The following is a 17,979-nucleotide window of genomic DNA, read 5'->3' on the forward strand; positions in this document are numbered from 1 at the left end:
TAACATTTTCTCCCTCAAATGTAACAAAATTTAGCTTCTCAATTTCAACTAATGAATAATTGTCTATTATCTTATCATTTTCCCTTGGGAAATTAAAATTTTTGATTGTTAAGATGAAAGCTGAATCTAAATTGGATAATTGTTCATTGAATCATCAAAGATCTAAAATTCAATGATGATTGCAGTGGTGTAAACGATGTTCCGAAAATTGTCTAACTTTGAGTTACTGGCTCAAAGCTATCGAAACAACACATTGCCTATTACTCCGTTACATGTGTACATGTGTGTAAATCGATGTTGACCTAGTTTTGCATGGTGTCGGTTCGAGTTCACCATTGAAGTTCATCTGCTTATTTAAAATGGCTCATTCCTGTGGTTGGTTCATCCGAATAATGGATAATATTGTCATCCAGTTTCTCTAATTTTTACCTTCACCTTCAATCGTAAAGTGGTGATTATTATAAAACAGTGATACAACCATTTGATGGTGACAAAACATCAGCTGTTAAATCGGAACACTAATACAAATATTAAAGTTGAAAGTGATGGATTAAGGTAAGTGATTTGCTAAATAACAAAGGCTTTTTTTGCTAAGGATTGTGTAATTAAAAGATTAATTATCATTAATAGGTAGACTGAATTGGACATATCAAAGGATACTCAATCATAATCATAATAATGATCATCAACAACATCTTTGATCATCGACAAAATTGTTAGGTTGAGCCCGGAAGTATGATGATCGTGATGATGAATGGCCGTTTTGGATGTTCACTGTTTATTGTAACTTGAGACTTCATTTTAATCATCATCATGATGATCATCATGTTATTCTCACTGTCAAAATGAATGTGTATCAAATGGAAGCGTTGAGAATGGATGATGTTGACGTTGATAATGATAATGATGCTCATAATCAAGAACAAAAATTAAACATTGTGTTAACTAAAATAACCTTAAGGTTGTCTTAAATACATATTTTTATTCTCCTTTTGATTCAACATTCTTCTCAATCACTTTTTCTTCAAATTGAACCTAATAATGCACGGAAATTAAGCATCATCATCATCATCATCATCATAATCATCATCATAGTTATCACAATTTACAGCAACATTTTGATAATTATGATACTTGTTGATCGATTTCCTTACGGCAATCAACTTGAAAAGTTGATCATCAATATCACGCCATAGTAAGTAATACAATATCAAAAAACTGCACCCATAATTGATATCTTTTTATTAACCCTTCAAGGGTTGACATAAGCTTGTTTAATTTATAAATTGTTATTATGCTTAATGACAATCAATATTATCCAATAAATGTTAACATTGAGACAAGAAATACAATTCATTATTTACCTTTTTTTATACTCAACCCTACAACATATGTTAACTTTATTTTAAATACACCTCAAAGTGATAGTCTTTGATCAATTGGGCGATCCAATTAGCATTATTATCATCATCATTATTAATGACACGCATTTGTTGAGCTATTTATTATGATACAAAGTCACCTTAATTGTTATTATCAATTGATTATTTTTCATCATAACCAAATAATAAATGTTATAAACAAAAAACAAGCAACAACAAAATGAATAATTGAACCTTCAATATATTATTATATTAACCCAAACTCAGGCCATGCGTTGGCTCAAATGGAGAGCTTGTTAATTGATTAATAAATTGCTAAGGTTGAAAATTAGCAAATTGTGTCTCACTGTTTACCTTATTTTTCATCTTAATAAGATGATTATAAAACTGATTAACATATGATACTTTAAATAAGTACTATAAGCACCTGAAAAAATGCGTTAACCTGAAACAAGACATTTGTAAAGCAAACAAAAAGGTCAACACAATTGTAATTTCTGATTGTAAAAATATAAAACATCTTTGATTTCTGGTAATCAAACAATCAGAAGCTGTTAAATCACAGTTACTTGATATGCTTTAATAATGACCATAACATATTGAGGTGACATTGAAAGGCTTAAGGTTAATTTTTGTGAATATTTCAACGGACGATTTTCCCTATTCATTTGCAGATAATTTGAATAAATTACTAATACTGTGATGTTGATAATCAGGTGAATGTGAACCCAAATCGTGAAGATATTCTTGGTGAAGTGTTATGAAGGAGGATATTTGCTTCAATATATTGAGACAATCAGTATAATCATTGAAAACGTGTTTAAATATTTAAATCTAGACAATTTGTTCCAATTATCGAGTGCAATATTTTTTAAGGTTAAACAATGTTAATCTTTACCGATTATATCTAGTTAAGGAATGATTGTTGACCAAATTCCGTGCAGATTATCAAGTTAATTTTAAAACAGTGACCATCATTATCATCATCAGCTAACTAAGGTAATCTTCACTGAATATTATTGTATCAACAATTGTTTTAACCCTATCATTACATTTCTTCTTCTCTTAACCAACCCAGAAACTAAATTTGAAGAAAAAATAAAACGATGTCTCAATTTACAGTGAAGATGATGATCAGGATGATCATGAAAAAGATGAGAAATAGCAAAGCAAGAGAAGTAAGAAGCGATATATTATTTTATGGATAACCCGTTAGTTTGAAGAGCATGTTGATGATGATGATGAGCTGGAGAAAGAAGGAAGAAAGACACTCCTTAATTAAATTGAGGCATGACTTGAATTTCAAAGTGAAGACAATTAACTTGATTGTGATAGTAATAAGTGGTAATCGTTGTAATAATGATGATAATAATGCCTAGTACTGTTTGCCTTGGTTACTATGAGTAGTTAACATTTGTTGTGTTAAAACTGGTAGCTGTTTGGATTGTTATAAAAATGTTAACTGTTGTAAACCAATTGTTGTACCCAAATATGCAGCTAATTGTCATTAGTAAAATATATTAATATTAATACAATGATTCAAATGTACCAACGGAAAACGGTTGTTTAAAAGGTGATTTAAATCAAATTAAGAGAATCACATTTACAATGGAAAGCAAACAACAAAGGAAACAGCAAAACATTAACGGGTTACATTCCCAAGCTTTGCGCTTGTTTTCAGGTTTGAAAAATGATTATTTAAATTAAATTATCATTTTCTATCAGCATTTTAATATCATTATTATTGTAATCAGTTATTATAACAATTATGTGACTGAATATAATTCAACTGATTAGAGTAGGGACTGATCATTGATGACTGATTACTCTTGGTAAGGATAAAGGATGATTGTTTTGACCACCCAACAACAATGGTAACACTGATTGAATTTTAAAACAAGTGTTAACCTTAATTTAGGTTAATATAATTTAAAATCAATAATGATTATTATAATAATAATGGATTGGTTAGGTTTAAAATTTATGGCTCAATGTTGAACTGAAATCTGGTTTAAAAGTGAATACCAGATTTTTCAATGTTGCACTTTTTACGGTAAAATTTAAAGTTAATCACAAATATTGATGATTATTATTCAAGTTGCATTGTCATTAATAGATGTAGTTTGCCTGGCGGTTAATTTAAGTTCAAATTGATCGGGAATGGTAATAAATGATTAATAAAATTGTAACCTCATCTGTTCATTTGATCACTTTTCACTCTATTTGATTGTTATTATCGTTATTAACATTGATGGGCTAACGGCTTAACTGTAGGGTGTGTGTTAATAGGATTTATAATGTTAATGATAATAATCAGCTATACAAATTGGTTGGACAATGCTAATAATTTAACCTAATAAGATGACTATTTAATTGTGAGATTTGCTCCTCACAATAGTCGATACTGGTTTCAATGAATGAATCTTGACTTTTGGTGCTTCTAATGGTTCAACGTTTTTCCCCTTTCAGCTGAAATGGTTTCAGTTTTCACATAATCAGAAGAGGCCAATCAATATTCATGGTAAAAGCAACTGTAAGAATAAAAAGAAACAAAAGTAAATTAAATGGTTTCAATAATTTTAATCGTCATTAACATCATCAACAGAGTGGCAAGAGTAAAAGCATTCACACTCGGTGTAAGAAACAAAAATAATAAAACAAAAAAACAACATTAGCTTAGCGGTCAATGTTGATAATTATCAGGCAAAAGCAAGCAAAGAGGGATAAAAATGAAACATGTAGGATGGGTTAGCAAGAAATCTGTTAATTAGATGAGGTTGAAATTGAATTTTGCTTCAAGGCCTGAAACCTCAAGCCTAATCTTTTCAATTTTCATGTTTTCGCCAGAGACACTTTTTGTTTTGTCCTAAAAACTTAGATTACAGTTGATCAGATTCCTAAACATATTGACCAAATTATCTGAATCAGGTTAATTGATGGTTAAGCTTACAATAGTAGTCCAAGATGATGAATAAAACAACAATTAGAGAAAAATTTGATTAATTTTGTTTGGAGACGAAAAATGGTGAAAAAGTAAATTGAAGCAAATTTTTGGCAGCCTCGAGATTTAACAGCAACTTCATTTAATGTTGATTTTTGCAGATTATATTTGCTATTAATTAATAGTTTGTCAGGTTAACTTGATTGAATAAATAATTCATTAGAATAAAGATAATTTAATATTAAATCTGTTGGTAAATTCATTTGATAGCAATTTAATTGAATCATCAATGGGTCTGTTGAATGGTTTCCACTTTTAGTTCAAATGAAGCAAAGTTTCAGTTACATTGATTGTATTCAAATTGTTAGATGATTCGTAGACACTTGATAGGCTCATGGTTGATATGGAAATGAGTTGATCTGGAATATTTCCTGTGTTGAATGGATTTCTGAAGAAATTAAGATAAAAGGAAAATTATTGTTAACTATTTTGAGTTGGCAATCTGTTTAACATAATAGATGAGTTTATATTATTGTAATAGTTAAAGGTAAGCAGAGTTTTTGATCCTCACTTGAAAAGTTGTAGGTAAAACAAGGAAATCTCAGGTAACTTGAATAAACATTGGCTTCTATTTAGCATTTAAATTGATTAGATATTGTTGTGTTTTGTTGATGAATATGAATAAACATTTGGTCAGTGTTTGGTTGAAGCAACATTGTTAAGCTGTGTTATGGCCCATGTTAATGATTAACCACTTAAGTTGAATCTTTTAATATAATCTTCCACCTTCTGATCCATTGTCTTGATGAAACTGGCAATGTTAATTAGTTAGAAATGAAGAGCGGAAAAAAAGGAGGAAATCTAGAAGAAAAAGGTTGAAAATAGAAAAGAAAATAATATTTAAGAGGAAAAAAGGAATCAAAAAGATGGGCCTGGCTTTGCCCTGAAAAACTGAATGTCTATCTGGATGGATTGAGTTGATTTGAAATTCATTAAAGCAGTTGTGTGGCTGGTACTGTTCACAGAGTCGCTGGATTCACAAGTTGGCCTGCAATTACAATCCAACAATCGGATATCCAAGTCCAGTCTTTCCATGTAAAAGTAATTTGGTCACTAAAAAGAATAATAATTTTGCTAATTTTTGTAATAATAATGAAAATAATAATGATAATAGGTAGAGTGTGGGGGCTAAAGGTCATACCTTTGAAAATGAGTCTCGGTAATGATTACAAGACAGCTTAGATGTGTAAGGATTAATAGACTGTATGTTATGAGTTGAGGCCAACGGTATAAGTGGCCTATCGGTAGATTACTAAAACTTGTAAATAACAGCTCCTTTTTTGCAATTAACTGAACTCCTTATAGCTGGCAGCGCGTTTACATTAGCAATGACGCTTGTATGTTCAAAAAGCTGTTGATTGTTTTAAGGCAATTGTTATTGTTTTATATGGTGTATTATCATGTAAATGTTGCTTTTGTTGAGATTATTGCTGTTTAATTTAGCCATTTCAAGATGATCCTTGTGTTGGCTATAAGTCCAGGTTAAGATTATCTAATTGTTTAACACATTTATGTCTCTTTTTTACATTTTTTACATCCGGATTCATTATGAAAGGTAAGTTTTCTTACCTTTTTTTTCGGTGCATTACAGGGGCTTGTATAAACAGCAAAATGATGACAAACTGTCTTGAATTTTTGTGTTCACCACTCCAGCCGCTCCTTGTTTAATTTGAGTTGGTCAACATGTACAAGAAAAAGCTGAATTCAGAAATAAAAAGAGAAGAAGAAGAAGAGAAAGAGATTTAGAGAGAGAGTTTGATTATATCTCATAGCAATTATACCTTAAGGGTTTTAATGATCAGCACAATTTTGTTAAATAAATCAACGGAGAATTGGTTAGAGAGTAAACTATCTTGGATGCTAAAGGAGAGTTTAAAACATCTAAATACTAAATATCCTTTCAATGCCAGGTATTAATTCTTGTAAATGATTTAACAAGCGCAATTACAAATAAACAGATATTATAGTAATGATACAAGTATGTTTAGTTGCTAACAAAACATTTTTTAAAGCAATAGACTCATATTATGTCTAATCTTACAATTTATTGTAATACTGCTCTAGCTGGTTCATCAACCCTTCATCAGGCTCAAGTCGATCACATTGATTTACAAGAGATGTTAGTGCTTGTGATAATTATTCCGTCTCTTTAGGCTCTCAGGTCAAGGGTTATTCAGGATCAATCCATCACGGTGTATTTGAAACGAGCAAATCGACTGTTGAATAAGGAACACCAACGTTTATCTGAATGATTTGGACTGAGAATGGGAAAATTCAAGGCTGATGAAGGGTATGTGTTGTATGATGAATGTTTAATGAGTATTCTTGAAGGATTCACTTGAAATAGAGTTGAGAATGGCGTAAAAATAAATCCTTTTTATCAACAAGTTGGAAGTTGAATTGGAAAACCACAAATATCAATAATTATCAGTTGAAATTGAGACAATTTAACCCAGACTTGAATCACTGTTGGGTTTAGAAGATTCATTACCTTATTACTTGATTGATTATCTTAAAATCATGAATATTTTGATCGTTTAGAGATGATGACAGTGATGATAATTTCAGTATATTCATGAGTATGTCATCATTTTGCATAAACCAAACTTGTTGACTTTCAGTAATTTACATGTATGAAGCTGAAAATGTTGGGTAAAAAATAAATAAAGTTCAGTAAGTTACAATTAAGTAACAAAATTAAAGGGTCAAAGCAAAAATTATTGCATTTAAGCACACAAACTGAAAAGACTTTCCATTGGAAAAAATATCTTTAACTGGAGGGAAAATTATGTGACTCATTAGGGTTAACCCGTTTAGACAAAGGATCATTTGGGTAAATGTTTATTTTGCGCTTGTTTCATATTTCTGTCTCTTCTGTTTTATATTAACTGTTTAATTTAAATTTGTTGCTTTAGTTACTTTTTAATTGTGAGTTTAATTGTTTAAAGTAACCTCAAATAATGTAGATTGTGTCTCATCTCTTGAATTTGTGCCATTTCAAAGGACCAATTCTCATATGGTAAGTAAGCCTATTTTTCCATCATCTTATTCTTTCATTGACTAAAATCTTGTTTTTGTTTTCTTTACTGATTTAGGAACATATTTGAATGGTTTATCGATGAAACTGAATGCTGATGGTATTAGATGGAAGATAATGTAATTATGAAAATATTACGGACTGTGTTGAGTGATGCAATGATGAGGCCAAGTGAAAATGCAAGGTGTGTAGCCTACGGACGCAATTTGCAACGGATGATGGACACTAATAAGTGGAGCTATTCAATGGAATACAGAATGTAAATTAAGATCAATGTTAACTACAGAATGATGTTAATTAGAAGAATCACTCTCATCTCCTTTCCTCTTCTCTTCTATACCATTTTAGTGGTGCTGATGACGATGATGATCATCAGTTGGCTCAATTAGCATCAACTCATAATAACGAAGGCAAAAAGATGAAGACAAAACCAAATGGGAAAAAGGAACAGGCCATTAAATATCAACACCGATCCGTGATGATGATCACGCCAATCTCAATTTATCATAACTGTTCAATCATTACTATTAACATCAGATGGACAAATGGAGTATCATGATAAAAGAGAAACTTGTCTTTTATTTTGTTTCTTTCCCATTCCCTTGAAATTCAATCAACATTCAAAAGCATAATAATTTGATTAATTTAGAAATTATTTCACTAATAGCTTCAGCTAACCGAACACATTTCATATTATTAACATTATTAATAACATTAATAGATACCAAGCCTGGAAAAATTTCTGTTTACCCCTTTCACCCTGATTTATTTATTTCTTTATTAATTATCATCGTTCTTTCAATGATATTAATGTGTTTTTATTGAATTATTACGATCTATTAATTAAGTACATATTCAATACTCTGTTAAGACTAATTAGTCAACTAATTAACTTGATACACTTGAAATAAGGGCATCATTACAATACATGTTGAAGGGGATAAACTCTTTTGTTTGACATTTTTTTTGTTTCTCCATTTTAAATTGTAATAAATTAATTCTCTTGAAATATTTAGATTTCTTTTGGCTTAAATCGCCTCTTTAATAGACTCATTTAAAACCTGTAATTGTTTCACTGATTATTCATTCATCTCACTTCTCATGGGACAAGGTCAAGGTTGTCATCAGGATTATCTGAATGGGTCTTGAATTACTTGAACAAATATCTCCTTGTTGCTGTTGACGTGATTCAGCTTGATTTAACTTTTGATTAATGCTATCAATCCAAGTGATCAAAAGTTTGATTATTTTAGATCCCATTCAATTTCATGCTCTTAATCAACTCTTCACGTTGACCCAATATTTCACATAAAATATAAATGGCTATTTATGTTGATGATGATATCAGTGACTTGGAGGAAACTGCAAAAGATGAAATGATCCTGAAAACTGTTATTAATACGTATTATTCTGATGACAGTTGACCTTTCCTGGTGGATATTTATCAGATAAATGCCACGAAAAGAGTAACACGAGACTTTAAGGTGCTAATTGCTTCACTTTCGAGTATGATATTTCATTAATTTTTAGATTTTTTTGGTTCGGGTTTCGTGATTGAAATATCTTCTTTGTGCACTACTCATTACCTAAATTGATAATTTAATCTGAGCAACGGAAAAATTGAGATGTTAATCAGATTGAAGAAAAATTTGCAAGATTATAATTATTTTAAATCATTTTTATTTGAAACTTTTTGATTCATTGTGATTATAATAATGAATACAAAATCTGAAATTAGTGGGAACAAAATTAATGCCCGTGATCAAACTCAACAATTTTTATGACGGCCTTTTGTGTTTACATCAACGATAAAATTTGACCTGAGACACACAAATATTACGATGGAGAAGTAGCATACATTTCGAAATTACGCTTGTTCTAAACCATTTAGAAGAGTCAATACTTATAGCTGACATTGAAAGCATATTTAGTATTTAGATCTTGTTAACTCTTTCTTTACCATCAAAGATGATTTCATCTCTAACCAATTCTTCGTTGATTTATTTAACAAAATTGTGCTGATCATTAAAACCCTTAAGGTATAATTGCTATGAGATATAATCAAAGTGTTTCCCTTTAAATTGTTGTTCCTTTTTTTTCCTGTCTCTTTTAAACTCTTTCTCTCTTTTTTACCTTTTCAGCTTTTTTCAATGGTTTTTTATTATTTGTTTCAGCTGATGCTGATCAACGCAAATTAAAGAAGGAGCGGCTGGGCTAGCAAACATCCAAGATAACATAGCAGAGCAATTTGTCATCATTTTGTTATTCAAAAGCCCTTGTAGTTCCTTAGTACTCTGAATCTCGGACAAGACAGAGAGAAAGAGAGAGATAGCCTAGAACTGAAAGTCTAGGACTTTGAATGAACGATAAGATTTTTGATCCATTGTTGATCTCCAATAGTTGATTCACACCCAGGAAGTCCATCCTTCATACATAAGAGCCAAGTTTTCCAGTTTCATGGACTCTTTGATGACATAGTCCACTTGCTCTGAGATGGAGCTTCTGTTGACTGGATGAGGATCACGTCCATCTAATTTCATTTTTACTCGTTTCCAAACATTTGTAGCATAAGTATTACGTTCCAAACCTAAAATATGTTTGATTGGTTTCTCATTGGGTCCATTAAAAGATGATACTCCATTATATTGAGAACCTTTTTCCGGAGAAGTGTTGTTATTCTCGGTGGAAAATAATTCTTTAGCTGAAAATTTTTTCAATGAAAATTCTGATGATTCAAAGTCTTCGACTTTACCCACAAGGTCGAGTAAAGTATCATAAACAGGGTCAACTAACTTCATCACTAAATGAAGCCTTTCTTTTATATTAACTATCAAAGATTCTGACTCAGAGTCTTGATTCATATTGGATCCAGACGAAAGTTGTTCAAGCTCTTTAACCAGTTTGTAAATATTTTCAATAAATTTACGGTGAACCAAGTAATACTGATTAATGGGTCCATTATGTTTACTCTCAGGTCCCATTTCTCTTTCTTCCAGTTTTGATAAAACTCTAATTATATGCTTAATTTCAGCCAAAAGAGAGTTATGGTTATTTATAACGCTTTTCAATGGAACCAGCTATTAATGAAAATATTAAAATATAAAGTGAAAAAGAGTTAGAATAAAGATACACAAAAATTAATACAGACTAGTAATCATGAAATATCATAATTAATATGCATAAAGAGATATAGGTATTACCTTTTCGTTGACAGATGACCAAGGCGTGATATCGTTGTCATTGATGTTGATGTTGCGAGACTTGACAGCATCACGGAAAGTTATGAGAGTAAGACCTCCGCCAACATCTTTTTCATTGTTTAAATCTTTTGAGTTGGGTAAATCATTAACTAAGGGTAAATTGTTTTCATTTGCTGTCTCAATGGATGGAAACTTTGTAATATCGGAATTTTTCAAATCATTAGAAATTGATGACAAAATATTATTTAAATTGTCTTTAGCGGTCGCCCAATTAAAGCGAGTTTCAATAATTCTGATTTTCAGCAAGGCTTCAGCATTTTCTTTTTCCATTTGGTATTTTGTAATAAACATTTCTTTAAGCACATTAACTCGTCCACCACCATAGATAGACCAAGTGTAACCCTCTTCATGTCCAGGTGTCCAGTCGATTAATGGATCATAAAGGAAAGCCTCCAATAAAGTGAGTAAGGTCTCACGACCCTTTCGTAAAACACGCAAAACATGTTCACATGATATCCGGAATGTACCTTCAACACCGGTTAGACCAAAAGCAGTGACAATATTTTGTGTTAAACGACAAGGAACACGTTCTGGAACTCTGAGAGTTTTGCCTTTTTCAAAACATATATTATAATCAATGTGGAATACTTCACCAGTTGACAAATCAACAAGAACGTTATCAAGATGACGATCACCTAATCCGATAATGTAACCAATCATACACATAACAGCATTAGATTGTGTGAAAGTTTGAGTGAGATGCCAATATTCAAATGCGTTTGTGGATGCACACCATAACTCCTTAGCGATCAAATTGCTTGGAGTTTCATCCATAAGCTCTTTCAGTATTTCGACAAGAATAGATGAAGACCATTCAGATCGAGCAAGATTGTTAATGCCTTTGAGGACGAGTTTACGATTAAATATTTCTGATGGTTTGTAAGCATTATCATTCAACGGTTGAACTGCTTTGTTGTTTTCATCTTTTGGGTTGACTGGAGTGGTGGAAGCACGATTAAGCATCCAACGTTTATAAAAGCCGTATAAAGCAGAGCCACCATCAACCCATTGAATTAGACCAGATTTTGTACCTAAAGGAGTGACAGAATAATGACGAGCTCGGAAGCAAGAAGATTTTTCATTCTTGTTGTTTGGATATTTAGCAAACATTTTGTTAACAATTGTTAAGAAGTGCATTATTCTTTCATCAAGATGAAGATCTTCATGTCCTTTGAATAGATAAGTGTGAGTTTTTCCATCTGATCCAAAAAATCCTATCTTCTTAGGTTTAGTTTTGGTGTGAAGAATGGTAACTGTCTTGTGCACTTTTTCAATTGTGACTACAGTTCCATTACTGCTGAAATTAGCTCCAGGCATAGGTATGACAGTTTTTTCCATGTTGGTCAGAACAGGACTAATTGAACTCATGATAAGCTGTGATCGAGCAGAATTCCAATGAGAGGCCTTCTTTTGAAGTGAGTGAAGAAGTTGTTGATAAATAAGTAAACTTTGCTGAGGTTTTGCGGGATCGAGAGGAGAGTTTAGAAGTTTGATAGCATTCAATATAGCTTTAGAGAAGTTCTTTTGGAACCAATTTTCATGTGGCGTTTCGGGCGTTTCATCTGTGATCATTTGTGTTTGTTCAAGAATGTACAATACTCGTCGGAGGAAAACTCGATGCTTAGTAACAATAATTTTTTCTTCTTCCTCTTTAGAAAGAGATGGATTTTTATAAACACGAGCAATTTCATCTTCAAGAACAGTAACTTGTTTCTTCATTTCACCAAGATGTCCCATTAAAGTTCCAATCCAGAGTTCATCCCAAAGAATGATTATTCGACGAAGCTCATGAATAAAGGTTTTTGTTTGAGAAATAAGTTCAGGGTTTTGCTGACCAAGAGTGTCAACAAGAGCGGCGAAACAATTTTGCATCACCGATGTATCCTTCTTTTCATCTTCTTCTGCTTCATCATCATCAAAATCACAAAGAACGTTTCCATCTTCCTCGAAATTCTTAGAGGATTGGTTTTCAGTTATTTTGCCTTCAAAAAATATATCTTCACTATTACTGGTAAAAGAGCCGGCAACTGCAGGAAAGACGATAAGGTGAGGAGAATCTTCTCCGATTCGACACAGTAATTCGGAAATACTTTGGCGGACATAAGGTTCGGGATGACCAAGACGAGCAAATAGTTGTAATATAATACTTTTCCAAGGACCAGTTGGTGTGCTTGAAAGGCCAGTTTCTAAAATTTCACGCAATTCAGAAGCATGTTTAACAATGAGACGTAAAATTCTTAAAGTTGCTGTCACATAACTATCCTCAGTACCAGTACCACAAAGATGAAGAAATTTGAAATAAGAATTGGCAGCAAGCTTATAAAATGCGAAAGGCCCTTCGTTTGGATTAGATGAATCAAGATCAAGTTTGTCTGAATCCTCTGAATCAATTAGGCGCTTTCCACATCGATAACTCCAAGCACCTAAGCTGAACCAACATTTGGGCATTTGAGGGCAATATTGAACACCAAGTTGGAGAAGTTTTCCACTGGTAATTTCATTGAGATCAAAAATTTGGCTGTTACAGTTTGCTCCAAGATTAATTGTTTCGACCAATTCGGATAGCTTGTTGTATCTGACGGGATCTATTTGTTCCAATAAACTACCATCAACTTGTGAGTATTTTACAAGAGTCAGTAAAAGTTTTGATAACGATTCTTGGAAATAGCTTAAAGCGGGATCCGTGACCAGAACAAAATTGGTTTCTATGCATGAAAGTAATGTATTACCAGCTTTTTTGGTTTCGCCTAAAGCGTGTAAAAGTTTGGACCCTTCAATGAGAAACTTTAGTTTTTCTGTTGCAGGATGATCAGGACTTATATTGGTTTCTAAGGCCGATGTTATATAAATTTGTAAATGGCACGCTGATGATTTGTCAACCACTCCGTTTACCAGGGTATGGTTATCTTGAATGATGTTGGACAATTTAGCAAATTTTATCAACAAATTTTGAGATAGTTGTAAATTTGATTGCTTTCGAGCAATTTTAGCAGCAGTAAAGTTCAATCCATTGATTGTATTGTTTGAATCGGCTGACAATAAGGAATCAATATTTTTACACTTTTCTAACCATCCAATAGCGTGTACAAGAGTTGAACAATCCATTTTACGCAAGTCTTCTGATACTGAGTTAGTCCAAGGATTCCAATTAATTGAACGATCGTTGTTTTTCAACCGATGAAGAAGGTTTCTTGCAATTTTATTAACTGTAACTGATTTCTGGCAGACATACGATGGGCTAACCAGGATTGGAGCCGTTATTATAGCAGATGTTGCACGACACACTTCGTCCAATATTTTAATATTTGAACGATACTTTCTCTTATCATCAATTTTTAAATTAATAACGCTGGTTAACTGTGATTGAGCTCGATGGTAGACGGATTGTATGTCCCAAGAAAGTATATGAGGAAAACTGTATTCATACTTGTTGTAGTCATCAAGCTTATCCCAACTTGCGAGATAAGATAGATCAAGATCGCCTGAAAAGAAACTATTCTTTCTTCGTTCCAAAACATTTTCACGTGATATTTTGAAACATTCAAGAGCTTCATGCCAGTCACCTAAATTTTGATAACATTCTAGTAAACGGTTCTCAATGAAATCTTTGACCAACTTTTGTGATGCATCGAGTTCTTTGTTAACAAGACTGGTCAGGTAATTTTGATAATCTACAATTGCTGTTTCATATTTTCCTTGAGCTTCGTCAACAACCCATTTGATCCATGGAAGTCTAATACCTGCACTCTCTTTAGTCCAAATATAAAGACCAGCAATGGCATCGCCAGCTTTCAGTTCCATCAAAGCTTGTACCATAAGAGTTAAAATAAATTCTATTTCTTGATTTTGGGATTTGGAGACCATGTCTTTTAATAATTCTTGTCCGTGACGCCACACAGAAGCAGGATCTCCTGATTTTAACGCGATTATCATTAGTGAACGTCGATTTCGATTCATCCATTCAACACAGGTAGCTTTGTTGGTTCTGAAAAATGATTTAGCCAATTTAGGAGTAGTAAAAAGTCGACTGGCATTTCCTTCATAAGCATTATACATTAATTTGTCCAAATTTTCCATTAATAAGATTAACATTCGTGTTTGAAGAAGTTCATCATTGTGAGCTGACTTTTTAGTTTCCAAAGTATTTTGAACAGCTATTGCTTTCGATTTAACAGCCATTTCAATTTTAGTAAAAGTGTCCTGAGCTTTTCCTAAAGGAGTACGTAATTTGTTAACAATACAATACTGTATGCTTTGCCAGCAAGCCCAGAAAATAAGAGAAGATTGATTATGGTCGAATATATCGATGATTGATTGAGTGTTGACACCAAAGCCGTTTTGATCATGATTGTTAGCTTTAACATCGGTCAACTTAGGGATACCGTTTGTTGAACATGAATGGCACAGTCTTTGAAGCCATCTTTCATCATCAATGGTTGGATTTTCAAGAAGAAAAGTAAGAATTATTCTGAAGCAAATAGCTGAGAATTGTGGATTAGGTTCACTTTTCATTAAAGCCATCTTTGCTATTCGAAGATCATCAGGTGAAAGATAATCGTTTCGGTTAAATTGAATTTTCATTCGACCAGAGCTTAATGAAAAACAGTTGATAGGAAGAATGGCATACAAATCAAGAAAACTTTGTACAATATTACTCTCAATGCGACCAATGTTAAAAAGACATGCTTGATGAATACGTTTAAGCAAATCAGTATTCGGTAAGTTTTCAATCGTTCGCAGCAGTATTTTCATGGCTTCACAACTGGATAGACATAGTTTGGAATTTTTGGCAAAAAGATAAAGAGAAACCGTTGTGACAAGACTGGTAAATTGTTGAGTTTGGATTAAACGGTGGAGGTGATACGAACTACTCTTTAGAATTTCAAGAAACCACGTTAAACAGAGCAATTGGATTTCTGATTGGACTTTCGATTTGCTCAATATTGTATTTAGAATGCTTTGTATTTTAGCAAAATGGCCAGTTGTGTGGGGATTTATTGGCGCTGTAAAAGCCGATGATGGAGAGGTACCAAAAAGAACAGAGATTCCACTAGTCTCAGTAATCAAATTACTATTAGAAATAAAGTGATTGTGTAAACTGCAATGAGAATGCAATATGAAGAGGATCGAGTATTGAACTCGAGGTGCTTTTTCCATCAAAGTTTGATTGGTTGGATCAATATAGTTTGTCAATAGGTCAAAAAAAGTTGGCTTTAAAGCCCACATTCCGATGATCGAATGTTTTGCATTTCCAATTTCAGTTAATGAGATTAAAGTTGATTCAATGACGATTTCGGCCTTGTCGATTTCATAACTTGTTTTGTTTTCATTCCAATCTTTATCATCGTATTCAGGAATTATCACTTCTTGTCCAGTTAAACTTGAATAAGCAGAGAAAAAGTCAGACAGAAAGGAACCATAAGTTTCTCTCACATGTGGTACACTCTTTAGTCCAAGCAAAGTATGATGTAACTCAAAAAGAGCAGTAAGAACTGCTGGTGAAGGCATGAAACGTAAATTCTGACAGTTTGATTGCGGTTGAAGTAAATCAGATATGAATTCTATCGGCAAATCTCCATTCATAGATTGAACAAATTTGGTAACAAGTCGAAGAGTTGTTAAAATGTAAGCATCATTAACATCCACCATATATTGATGAATCGAATAAATATAAGGTATTAATTGCTGAGACAATTCGTGAATCAATTCGATATTGTAATTACATACAATATCTAAAGTAAAAAGTGCACACTCGTTAGTAGAAACTATCAAAGATTCAAACATAGTAATTTGCAAGGTGTGTTCGACAGCAATGAGAATTGTTTGCAGTGAGCCAACAATGAATTCCCAGGTGATTCCAGTATTGCGCTCAGGTGAGGCAAATTCATCAAGGCTTTTGAGCACAGTGATATAGACACGTACCAATGATGCCATTTTATTAAGAGTAAAACTCGATTCAACAACATCCATCTGAGAGCTTTTCTCAACTTTAGTCTCATCTAAAACAGGATCGGAATTATTACTGATTTTTGTACTGTTTTCCAGTAATCGTTTGTAGAAAACTTCAAAATCTTCTAGGAATTGTCCTAACAAGTCAAGTGAAAATTCAAAATCATTCACCCAAAAGCTATTGAACGAGATAAAAGCTTTGGCTAGATTTGATGAGATAGCAGGAGATTGTGAAGAGTCTAAGTGCCAACCGATAAGAATGTCAACAATATCTCGAAAATGAATTTCCAAGACATCAGGAAAAATTCGTGATGTGGCAAGAAAAATGTCAGTTATACCAAGCAGAATTTCAGCCGTTTGAGCTTCTTCTAGGGCTTTTTTCACTTTGTTCATCAATTGAGGCATGTTTTCACGTAAGGCTCGGCAATTGCTCTCAATGATTTTAACCAAAGAACGCAGTAGTACCAGACGAGTTTCATCTGGAACAGAAGAGTTGTATAGCTCAAAGATCCAATTAAAGAGCTCTTTACAATGATAACCGAGGGAAACTGCAAAAGTTGATAAGCACACAATAATCTCCTCGATAATGTCTGGGAAAAGTTTGGTGGTCAAAATGCGAGCCAAAACCCTAGTGACATCATCAATGATTCTACCTGGTTTATCATGGACGATTCGACTGAATTGTTGGCTCTCGAATAATTGCGTTAGTTCTTTTAGATAGACGGGCCATTGTCGTTTCTCCCCTGATTCAAATTGTCGGAGAGCCACGCGCAGTATCACCCTGGTGATGAGATGAGAACGAGTGTTTTTTCAATTAATTACCGTCTTAAGCAACTAGACCATTAGTTAATCTACTTACTTATTTTCAATTTTCATAATCTCGATTGTAATACAGATGAAAGATTCCCCTGATTGGGTCAGGTTCATCTGAAATTTTAAACATTAAAACAGTAATTAACCATTTTTCACTGTGGATCCCAAATATCAAGATAATCCTAACATTGTTGCTATTGACAGTTGAATAATAACGGTGAATATGAGATCAATTTGTAAGAAGTTTAATTTAAATTTTTCTGACAAAAATTGGCGGATTAAAAAAGGAAAAAAACGAGAAAACAAAATTGAAAAAATAAATCTAATGATTGATCTGAAACAGACTTCTTGATCATCTGGTTTACCAAAATCACATGATAACCATTACGCTCGCCATCTATGGAGAGAATGTTTAACCAAAAACTTTTGATTTGTTCAATTTTACAAAAATTGAGTAAATTAACAAGGTTAGTTGAGGTAGAGGAAGGCAAGAAATTAGAGTGATTAGTTGAGCAGATAAAACTGTAAACAGATCTG

The 17,979-nt window shown here is 32.6% G+C and overlaps 1 protein-coding gene and 3 long non-coding RNA genes across 4 annotated transcripts; 2 read left to right on the forward strand and 2 right to left on the reverse strand.

Moving 5' to 3' along the window:
* LOC112539371 (uncharacterized) lies at positions 1-1,347 on the forward strand. Its single transcript, XR_003083184.2, has 2 exons — positions 1-555; positions 631-1,347. It is a non-coding gene; the product is annotated as an uncharacterized LOC112539371 (long non-coding RNA).
* Positions 1,348-3,942: 2,595 nt separating this feature from the next.
* LOC107366908 (uncharacterized) lies at positions 3,943-7,013 on the reverse strand. Its single transcript, XR_016199438.1, has 3 exons — positions 5,525-7,013; positions 4,895-5,436; positions 3,943-4,771 (listed from the first exon to the last, which is right to left on the reverse strand). It is a non-coding gene; the product is annotated as an uncharacterized LOC107366908 (long non-coding RNA).
* Positions 7,014-7,169: 156 nt separating this feature from the next.
* LOC107366911 (uncharacterized) lies at positions 7,170-8,435 on the forward strand. Its single transcript, XR_001569783.3, has 3 exons — positions 7,170-7,402; positions 7,479-7,679; positions 7,769-8,435. It is a non-coding gene; the product is annotated as an uncharacterized LOC107366911 (long non-coding RNA).
* A 648-nt stretch (positions 8,436-9,083) lies between these two features.
* Positions 9,084-17,806, reverse strand: nonC (serine/threonine-protein kinase Smg1). The gene is made up of 3 exons (XM_015934700.3): positions 17,489-17,806; positions 10,621-17,410; positions 9,084-10,497 (listed from the first exon to the last, which is right to left on the reverse strand). The coding sequence occupies exons 1-3, from the start codon at positions 17,554-17,556 to the stop codon at positions 9,826-9,828; spliced, it is 7,530 nt and encodes a 2,509-aa protein (XP_015790186.1). The 5' UTR covers positions 17,557-17,806; the 3' UTR covers positions 9,084-9,825.
* Positions 17,807-17,979: the final 173 nt, after the last annotated feature.

The sequence above is a fragment of the Tetranychus urticae genome, chromosome 3 (assembly GCF_039701765.1).
Source record: "Tetranychus urticae isolate SD_2017Ah chromosome 3, NJAU_TeUrti_SD_1.0, whole genome shotgun sequence".
Classification (NCBI taxonomy): domain Eukaryota; kingdom Metazoa; phylum Arthropoda; class Arachnida; order Trombidiformes; family Tetranychidae; genus Tetranychus; species Tetranychus urticae.

What these genes read in the sequence shown, in the direction of transcription:
- nonC (XM_015934700.3), bottom strand. Translation starts at nt 17,556, where the DNA reads ATGAACCTGACCCAATCAGGGGAATCTTTCATCTGTATTACAATCGAG. An exon ending in ATTATGAAAATTGAAAATAA is followed by an intron (nt 17,411 to 17,488) that starts GTAAGTAGATTA and finishes TCTCATCACCAG; the next exon opens with GGTGATACTGCGCGTGGCTC. An exon ending in GGTCATCTGTCAACGAAAAG is followed by an intron (nt 10,498 to 10,620) that starts GTAATACCTATA and finishes TTTCATTAATAG; the next exon opens with CTGGTTCCATTGAAAAGCGT.